The 10,596-nt window shown below is 35.9% G+C and overlaps 1 protein-coding gene across 1 annotated transcript; it reads right to left on the reverse strand.

Annotated features, from left to right (window-relative positions):
* Positions 1 to 330: 330 nt before the first annotated feature.
* Positions 331 to 7,580, reverse strand: LOC114298022 (diacylglycerol kinase 2-like). Its single transcript, XM_082910872.1, has 10 exons — positions 7,111 to 7,580; positions 6,858 to 6,960; positions 6,439 to 6,524; positions 5,330 to 6,199; positions 4,986 to 5,253; positions 4,477 to 4,611; positions 4,301 to 4,332; positions 4,028 to 4,085; positions 2,312 to 3,950; positions 331 to 1,981 (listed from the first exon to the last, which is right to left on the reverse strand). The coding sequence occupies exons 7-9, from the start codon at positions 4,315 to 4,317 to the stop codon at positions 3,762 to 3,764; spliced, it is 264 nt and encodes an 87-aa protein (XP_082766998.1). The 5' UTR covers positions 4,318 to 4,332; positions 4,477 to 4,611; positions 4,986 to 5,253; positions 5,330 to 6,199; positions 6,439 to 6,524; positions 6,858 to 6,960; positions 7,111 to 7,580; the 3' UTR covers positions 331 to 1,981; positions 2,312 to 3,761.
* Between the last annotated feature and the right edge of the window lie 3,016 nt (positions 7,581 to 10,596).

Raw genomic sequence — 10,596 nt, forward strand, 5'->3', positions numbered from 1 at the left:
AAGTTTATGGCGTTTGGAAAACGTCGCTGTATTAGTATAGGCGGCGTTTTTAAAAACGCCGCCAAATGTCATGCCCCTAACAATATTGTCACGTCACCATAATTTTAGCGACGTTTTTAAAACGCCTTCATAGGCTTTTTTAATTTTAAAAATTCCAACCGTTATAGTGGCATTTTAAAAACGCCGTCTTAACTTTCTTTCTTTTTCTTTTTTTTTTTTTGGTTTTGAAATTGTGCTAATTTTATGTGATTGAACTAAAAGAACATTAATAATAAAACTAAATAACACTAATATGAAATAATAACACTCCCATTCAAATAACAAATATAGCATTAATTCACTTTCCCATTCAATTTAATATAGCATTAATTTCCCCCAAAATAACAAATATAGCATTAATTTTCCCACAAAATAACATATCCAAAAATTGAATTCACAATTCTCAATCAAAAAATTACTACCTTATATACAAAGCCACAAAATAACATTACCCTCCTCTCTCTCTCACCACTCCCCCATTTAATACAAAAAATAAGAAGTGAACCAAAACACCCACTGTCAGATCCAAGGAAAAAAAGAAAAAATAAGAGAAATAAAAAAATAAAAAAACCAAAGGATTTTAACACAAAAAATCCTGAAAAAATTGCTGGCCCTTTGGCAACTAATTCAGAAGTTGTGGTTGGATCCGATGACAATTTGGTAAACAACTTCTTCACTTGCTCAACAAGGTCCTCATGCTTCACAGCTCCAGAAGCAACAATTACCTAGAATATGACTTTTGGAGAGACAGAAGAAAAAATATCATTTTCTCAAATGTCGCTCCTACTAATCAATTTACAAATCACTGGTCAGAATAGAGCACTATAGACCTAAATTTTAAATGAACCTCAAACAAACAAGAAGAAAGGAACATATAGTCTGCGGGTACATAATTGATAGTTTTTACCAAGAATGAATATCAACCTATGAAGTAAAATCATAGAATGGTTTATTTCATTCAAACAAGTGTCGAGAAGGAAAGATAGAATAAAATCAGTCAATCACTGTCACTAGCATTCAATATGAGCTATTGATGGCATTCAGTTAAAAGATTTTCTTTAGCAGTCACAATATTAATTCTTCAAATCTGTAGAGAGGGCAAGGTGGTAGGTGAGACGTCTCTTTGTAAATTGCTCCACTGGTGTAGTATAAAATATGTGCTATTTTTAGCAGACCATATTCTACATTGTCGGAGTGTTTTACGTTGTGTTGTGCTTCTTTAGTACTGCTACACCTAAATACTACATCAATGAAGTTGCTCTAATGTTCTTGTCATGCATCAACATGTCTTCTATGACCCTCAATCAAAGAAAAAAGGAAAAGTAACAGAAGGAACTCATGTAGTACCTTTAAGGCGTAACCACCCACGCATTAACTCATGAGCAAGAATCGCACCTGTCAGTAATCTGTATAAAACGAAGATGTGTCCATAAGAGTTCATAACATTAACCAAGGTTTGCCACTTACAAGAGTAAAAAATGGAGAGAATTCATTTGTTACATTTTTCTCGCCTACAATAGCTTCATTAAGGGCTTGTCTTTTGACCAGAAGCATCGGAATTTGCTGGTCTAGTTGCATGTTCATTCCTTCATAGTAGTCTCTAATGGCATGGTAGAGTTGGCAATCACCAGTATCCATGATAGAAGATTCCATGCACTCTAAACATGGACTCCGTCCATCTCCTAGAGATACGTATCTTACATTCCAAGACTTCGGAAGGGGAAGAAGTGGGGAACCAACATCAACAATAAAAATAAAAATAAAAATCATCATTTTGAAAAATAAAATAAAATAAAAAACAAATGCTAGCTTAGATCAGTACCTCCAAACGCTCACAACTGCAGCATCGGGCCGTGTTATTATACTCATGTGAAGGGCAATATTTCTGGGACCAAAATGGGTGGCACCTGTACTCTATCAAACCAGCTCCATTTGTTGGGATCTGAGAATATGTGAAAGTAAGATTATAAACATCAATATCAAGATTGCTAGCAGTTATGATCGACAGCAATACACAGTTGATAGTTTCAAGATAGATGGTCTAAACTAGATCTGTGTGATATGCATATTAACAATTTGTATATTCATTTTTTTCTCAAGTATTCCATAAAAGAAAACTTATGTGGTTTTGCAGGAGATACTAATTTGTAAGCTATCTTACCTCAAGTATTCCATGTCCAAAGCTACTCTCCCTAAATGCACTCCACTCTGGTTGTCTGTCCCAACAAAATTTGCCTTTTGCAGGGCCAGGCGAGAAATTCAAATGGCATACCCCTCTAATTTCTGGTAAGTATTCTGTGGTGGACATTTGTCATCTGCATGATCAACATCAGTTGTTTCTATGTTTCCGCCATCTCCAACTGTTATGTAAATAGGACCACATGGGTCAAGTGTATAATTGTAGACTCTATTCAAACCAACCCAAGGCATGAGAATATGAAAAGAAATATGTGCACTGACCTGCCATATATGTATTGGGCAAAGAAAGCTGAGTCTAACAGGACACAACTTATGAATTTCAAGATCCAACAAGACCCTTGTAACGAGCATAAAAGTAGGGGGGCCATGGCCCCCCATAGTCTTTTCTTACTTCCATCTCTGCTTTCATGCTAGTTTGGAACAGTGGAAGTATTTTCAACTGTCCTTTTATACCCTTTTTTTGTGTGTTATTTCTCTCATTGAGAATTAATTCTTTCTAGATTCTTTTTCATTAGAAATTCATGTATTTTAAATCCAGGAGTGGACATGACTCATTTCACTTTTCACTTTTACAAAATAAAGGTGCTCAGGGCTGGGTTTGACAAGTTAGAATGGGAAGGAAGCACCACCCGGCAAGTTCTCTTGCTGGGGTATCGGTCTGGTTTCCAGGTTTGGGATGTTGAAGAAGCAGATAATGTCCGTGACCTAGTTTCCAGGCATGATGGCCCTGTATCATTTATGCAAGTGTTAACAAAACCAACAGCATCGAAGAGATCTGGGGATAAATTTGGAGACAGTAACAAAAGTGCTGCAATGTCCAAGTCTAATGATTTTTTTAATTGAGAGACAGATTTAAGAGATATTAAATGATAGCCGAAGAGATATCTATGAAATTAACCCAAAATATTATGTTCTAATACAGTGATTTGATGATAGAGACAGAGAGTAAGGTGCATTTCCAAACAAGCTAGTCAAAATGAAGAAGAAGACAAATAAAAAGAGTCCTTTATGTGTATTTAAAAAGCAATCAAATTCAGATTTCAGATTAACATAATACAAATGAAGTAGTACAAACCAACTAGGGGATACTGGAGCCAAAATTCTAGTAGTTGTGACAGATTTGAGCAGATAAGGTTTTCCTATGCAAGACTTAGGCTCATATAGTATAGTAGTAAGAAAGGCTAGGCATTATAAAGGTGAACATAAACTTTTGACATGCACATATACTTTTTAAATTAGCATTGAAGATAACATCTAACAATCTTTTAAAAATTAAACACCTGTTTTAACAAGATTTTAGCTTCCAAAAAGTAAATTTTATTTCTTCTCTCCCACACACCTGTAGAGGGATTTTGGGAAAGGAAGAAAGAGAAGAAAAGAAAAGGACAGTACCCATGAAACCAAAACATAGGTATACACACAGAACTCATTGTGGTAGCATATACAAATAAACTTACTATGAAGCACACATTTTGGCAGCTGGGTGAACCCATTTCAATCACTTATTACAATGATTTGGAGGATTAGTAGAAACCAAGATTTTGTACATGAAGTTTGCCAAGGTGCCATGCTCCAGAAATGCACACCACCTCAAGCGTTTTGTCATGCATGGACTGAAGATTGAAATCATCGTCATGCTCATAATCATTTTGCCAAAGATCAACTCCACCCACATAGCTGCCTATGTTGAGCACAATTAAACCCTCAGCATCCTGGAGGAAAAGTTAAAAGGAAAAAATTTAAAAATAGTCCAATTGAAAAGGAAACCAGAACAGCAAAGAAAGAATACCTCTGTTGCAAGGGTGCTAATGGTTGTATCCTTCACATCCCTCAGCAAGTGCTCAACCCTGTTGAAGTAATTTGATTACAGAATTAGCCATATGGACATGGAGAATACGTGGCAGACAACATTCAGCTATGGTCAAGCGTTAAATATCTTCCTTTGAGGTGGTTGGGGTAAATAAATGTCCTTTAGGCCATCCAGAAGGGACAAATTCTTCGGGTTGTAAAATTTAAACTTTTAAATAGGAACTAAAACAAGATCAAAAAGAAATACAATTACCTCGATATAGAGGCCATAATCCTGGTTTGTTCCTGAAACATACCAAAGGTTTTTCAATCACAAAATTCAAGGAACATGCATAACAAAAAAATGACAAGGAATAACATAGACCATAATATACGTCGACCAAAGTACCAGATAAATCACTACATTACAAGCTTAAGTTTAAATAGGACCTCATCTCTTTCTGATAGCGTCGAAATGCTGAATCGCTGTGGACATGGATGACCATTTTGAAGAACAGGTTGTCACTAGATACAGAACCAATAAGCAGCAGGAAAACGCCTCTCTCTCATCAAACGAATCATTTCCTGGCTTGAACAAAAACTTAAGGTTAATATTACAGGAAATGAAGAATTCTAAGTCAGAAACAAATTCTACAATATTAGATGCATCATACCCAAAGACAACCACAAAATATACAAACACCAAATGCAAATATTAGACATCAATCAAATCTTAAAAGCAATATTAAACAATAATGTCTGATAAGCTCAATAAAATTGTTATAACTCAATAGACAGTCACTTCAAGAACCAATGGACCAAATAACGGATAACATTACAAAGCCATAAAGATCAAGCAGTTTATGAAACAGATATAACATTATCTAAGCAGATTATGAAACTATTGTAGGAAAAGTAAATTCATACTTCAGAAAAATCTGCAAACAGTATGGCCTGACCTGCAATTTAGTGGTAGAAAAATCAGCAGGATGTGCTTGTAAAAATTTTGAAAGAACAAATTGATCAGCATTTCTGGAATGTGAATCAGTTGCACCATTTCCAAACCAGTCTAAATAATCAGGGCAGAAAGAAGTCCCAACACTCTGAAGAAGAGCTTTTATTTGCTGCAATTGTATCGTCAGAATCAAATTACTTCTCCGTAATGTAATCAACAGTAATTCTAACTTGTCCCTTCTTGATAATGTACAATCCCAAGAAAGCCTCATCCTTCATACACGGCAAAATGTAAGGGAAGGAAGATTAAAAAAAAAATAAGACATTTAATTCGAAATAGAATATTTACCCTATCAGCTATTATCTGCTCCTCAGAAAAGGAAACTTCAGAAAGAGATTCTGCAATGTGACTCAGCTGTAGGATTGTCAACCTCGAGAGCAGATCTACTGATCGAAGCAACTTCAATGATGATAAATTTGAAAATTCTGACCTAAGAATTCCTCGAAAATCTTCCCTTTTTAAAGCCCAAAGAGTTCCACTTGTCACAGCACGGATAGAGGCCTGGAGTGGTTTGTTATTCCTAAGTGAAATGTACCGGAGGAAACCACATACAGTAAGAATGAAACTACCATGGTTAACATTAACAAATTCAAGGAAATCATGATCCTAAATGTTCACAATAAGTCATGAAATGAACCATGTTTCTTAGAAAATAATTATGGATCTAAGATCACCAGAGTTGTGTTTGTCTGAGAACACTAGAAATAATCCTGATCAAAACATGTCTGCAATCATTTCTGATTTAAATTATGCTGGAGCTTTTGATCTTAGGTACCAATAAAGAGTATGTAAAGTCAACCCATCAATGATTAGGTGGGATCCACAAATGTAGTGGCTGATGATTCGCTTTTGCTTATTCAAAGGGCTAATTATTTATACATCATTTTACTCATTATGTAAACATGAACGGCATTTTTGGAAAATATGATACTGACACTTAAATCCAGACATAGGAAAATTATTAATGGAGAGAGTTTTATTCGTTTAAGTAAACATGAACGGCATTTATGGAAAATATGCTACTAACAATTAAATCCAGATACAGGAAAATTTAATGGAGAGAAAGAGAACTCACATTAGTGCCAGCTCTCCAAATGATGATAATCTTTCAGCTGTATACAGATGCAGAACCCATGGAACCTCTTCATCTTTTTCTTCCTGCTATTTATGATATCTTATTAACATTGTAACTGAAGAAATTTACAGGGAATAAGCTGCAACATAAAATCAGAAATATTCTCCTCCAGAAAACATGTATTTCATAAGAAGACAACTATTGGTCTAAGACAACTAGGAATGTCATTTACTGAACATTTCAGAAGACAATTTTAAGAATCAAATAAAAAGATATCATATGAGTTCACATCCACAATGTTGCTTTGACTTGGGTCACTAACCTTACAAGTGCAGTGGACCCCTTGCCCATTTCCCCTGACTAATTGCATCTTTCAACTCATTATATGAGTTCACATCCACAATGTTACTGCAGACAAAATCAAGCATTTCTTAAAAAAAAAAATGAAATAGAAAAACTAACAAACAAACAAACAAAATAAGGAATTGAATCGATCAAAATAATCACAGAGAAACAAAACAGATCAAAAACGAATAATTAAAGTGATTTATTCTAGAAAAATTATTCCAGCAAACTGTTTTTCAGTAACTAAACAGACAGAATCACAGATTTGAAGCTCAAATAACAAACAATCAACAATCAAATTAAACTTCATAAACACAATCATATACATACATACACATATATACATACATATATATATATATATGCAATTTGTATAGATCAAAAAGAAAAACAAACCTCTGATCGAAGAAGACGAAGAGTTCCAAATCCACGGAGATGAATCATGGAGCTGTGCTCAAAATCGAACTTCGAAATCACAATCCTGAGATGAATCACCGACCTGTAGAAGAATTGAAGAAGAATCACTAAGAAAGTGAAGAAGAATTGAGAGCCCTAAGGGCTTAAGACCTATATAGAGCCCTAAACAAAAGTATTCACTAAGCAAAACATTGATCCAAAACAGGGATAAATCACAAACAAAACAACTAACCTCTGATCGAAGACATAAATCACGGAGCTGTGCTCAAAATCAAACTTCGAAATCGCAATCCCGGTATGAATCACCGAACTGATGAAGATTCGAAGAAGAATCACTGAGTAAGAGACTGGGAAGAATCGATCCTCTGAGAGAGAGATTTGGAGAAACAGATTCGATTCTCTGAGAGAGAGAGAGAGAGCAAGAGAGTGAGTGAGACAGGATTCGATCGTCTTGACGGCAGTGCTCAAAATAGGTTTTCAAAATAAAGGTTTGGAGAGACAAAAGAGGGTGGGAAGAGAAACCGGATTTGGAGGCGCTTTTTAAACGTCTTCCATTCACAAAACGGTACCGTTTTAATTTATAACAAATGCGACGTTTAAAAAACGTCGTTAATTATTAGAAAAGGTGACGTTTACTAAAACGCCGTTAATGAAACGCCGTTAAATCCCTAATTTCCTGTAGTGCACACAGTGGATGTTCTTAATCAATGTACAAAAAAAAACCTACATGTAAAGCGTGTTATATACATACAAACAGGACCAAATATGTATGCACACACACACACACATATATATACACAAATCCACTTGACTGGGATGCATGGGAAAAAGGAGAGAATATGTATATGTGTGTGAGAGAGAGAGAGAAGATGATGGTGTTTCATGTTTGATTCCGAGACCCAAATTGTTAGACTGTGATGAGATAGGGTAATCCAGAGCTTGCAGCTTCTTTCAGAGACTCAAATACAGATTTTCTTTTTTTGGAACTAAGAAAAAAAAAAAAAAACCTGGAAAAGAAAAAAAACACATACTCTAGTCTCATCAAATCGAAGTAATCAACCTGGAAAATACAATAGTTTACTCAATTCATATTTTATCAACGGAGCACCAAATTCTTATTCATTAACACAATTGAATTACCAAACACAACAAACCCAATTCATATTTTATCAAGAAATTCTTCTTCTTCGATCGCATTCAACATCATCATCTTCATCTTCATCATCACTCTCCCACCCTCTTCTCCCCCATCTCTCGTGTCGATCATCGTCGTCTTCGCATTGCGCAAGTATGGGGTCTCTGTTTTCGAACCAGTGGGTTCGCTAGCCAAATCCTCCTAACGATTTCTTTCAAGTTCTCGCAACAGTCTCTTATCGATCTTCTTCTTCCTGATGTGGGTTTTGATTTGTGTATGCTGCTGAGAATGGTTGGAAAGAAAATGGAGTACAGAGGGAGAGGAAAAAATAATGGCACTCCTTTTGTAAATTTGAAGATGTATAAAGAGCATTTTCATCTTAAAATTAGACATATTGTCCACACAACACAAGCACTTGACTCTCACATTTTGTTATCTTAGATAAAATAGCTAACATTGTTTTTTAGTCTACAAACTATATGAGGATTATGTGATTATTTTCAAATGATAAGGGAGAAATTTGTACATGTGCCAAACCGCAATGGGATAAAGTGAAATTTGCCCTATTTTATATAATCTTTGTATATAAATATATGGTATTTTCTTAAATATAATAATGTATGAGATAGATGGTTTTGATAAAAAAGGTGTTGATGTTTGAAAATGGGTTTTTACTCAAACTTTCGAAATATTTTGAAAGTTTTTTTTGTGTGAAAATGGTCATTTGTTAATGATTCTTTGAATGAAGAAGGGAATGAGAAAAACTCCCAATTTTTTTAAAACCTTAGTTTGTGATTTTGATTTTAAAGGAGAGATCTGAGAATAAATTAATACTTGTGATGAAATTGAGTTGATAATATGTTGATACATTTGCAAATCTTGAAATGATATTGTAGACGCGCTCCCGGAAACTCTTCGATATCCGCGCACGCGACGAGGCAGCGCGAATCTCGCTTTGTTCTCTGAGCTACTACAGTTAGGATTCAAATGTCACGGTTTTGAATTTAATCTCACAAAGTGCGATGTGAGACCGATAAATCACCAAAGATTTCAAATCCGACAAATCGTTTTGGAAAACTGATTTTTATAAAGAAGTGCCAAACATGGACTGCTTTGCCAGATACAGAGTCGCCACCTAAATATTTTATTTTTGAGGAATTTAGGAAACCCTGACTCGTGCCTAAGGCCATGTGTCCGTCATCACCAAAGTTGCCTCGGCTCGGGAACTTGAGTACGATTGGGGAAGGTCATTTAATGAGCACCTCCGCTCGCTCGATCAAAGATCGGCCTGTACTAAGCATGATATCTTGTTTTTGAAAACACATGTGTTCTTATTCCGGTTAATTAGCTAATCTTAATATGTGATGCGCACATCATACAAGTATAGACTAGATCGCCTATTTTGGAACAAAACATTGCATATTCGTTTGTTTGAAAACGGTTTAAAGTTTGTTACTCGTAAGTAGGCTAAATTAGGGATTTCAATGAATTGTTCCAATTCAAGTAATCCAACCTTCACCCACAGGCATTCAGGCAGTTATATCAAATAAGCAGTTAGCCTCATGGCAAGCATGCTTTTATGACAACATTAACACACATGTAGTATGCTAAAGTGTAAACACTCACAGTGTACTCCGAGCCAAAACAGAAAACTAGTTAGAAATCATGCATGATCCTAGTTCATGTTAAGATGGCTAATGCGACACATGCGAAAATGCAACTAAAATAGGCTCGGCTATTCTAGAATGACATGTGAAATGCACTTGATACATGTATTCAAATAGGTATTGAAATACAATGCAGTTAGTATGATGAGCCGAGCCCGGTGCATGCAATACAGATGAATGGATGAACGCATGCAAAGCATAAGGTATGCTAATCGAAATATGCCCTAACCATCGTAAGTGGATAAGTAAAAGGGAGAAAGAAATGGGGGTTGGAAGACATGCATCACACACACGCACGCTTATTACAACATTGCGCCCTCTTGAGGGAGGGACCGAATAAGAAGCTAACTAGTTAATCTAAGCTAATTAAACTAATTATTACAAAACAAACACTAATCCTAGTTAACTAATTATTACAAAACAAATTGAAATAGCTAACGTATTAACTATTAGAGGTACCAAACAATGCGAAAGCTAGCTATCTAAGCATGACAGCTAAGGAAAGTAGTAAATTAGGAGCCTCAGAAGGAGAGGAATGCATGCATGCTCGGTCGTCTCGTTTGGAAATCCAATGCGATACCCCGATTTGCCTCTGTTCTCAATTGTTCTCAGAACATTGCACAAAGCTCTAGAAAGTTGAAACTCCATCATGGGAACCTGTGGGAGGGCTGCCGACCAGTTGTTGAGGAAGGAGACCACCTGCCGACCACTTTCTGTGCTGAAAAACTAGAAAAGTGGTCGGCCAGCTAGGAATACTGGTCGGCCGACCAGTTATTGCTGCTGAATTCCAATTTGCTGTAACAGAGAGCAAGAAAGGGCATGGCAATGTATTTGTAAGATATGTGTGCACAACCACCCTCCTTATCATTTCATGAGCTCAAGGGAGTGTGGTTCTCGACCCTCGGGCCACCAATCA

The sequence above is a fragment of the Camellia sinensis genome, unplaced genomic scaffold (genome assembly GCF_055761805.1).
Source record: "Camellia sinensis isolate YWXY unplaced genomic scaffold, ASM5576180v1 Unanchor1, whole genome shotgun sequence".
NCBI lineage: Eukaryota > Viridiplantae > Streptophyta > Magnoliopsida > Ericales > Theaceae > Camellia > Camellia sinensis.

Excerpts from the sequence above, each read along its gene's own strand:
- LOC114298022 (XM_082910872.1), bottom strand. Across the intron at positions 3,951-4,027 it reads TTAGCACCCTTGCAACAGAG|GATGCTGAGGGTTTAATTGT; the intron begins GTATTCTTTCTT and ends CTTTTCCTCCAG.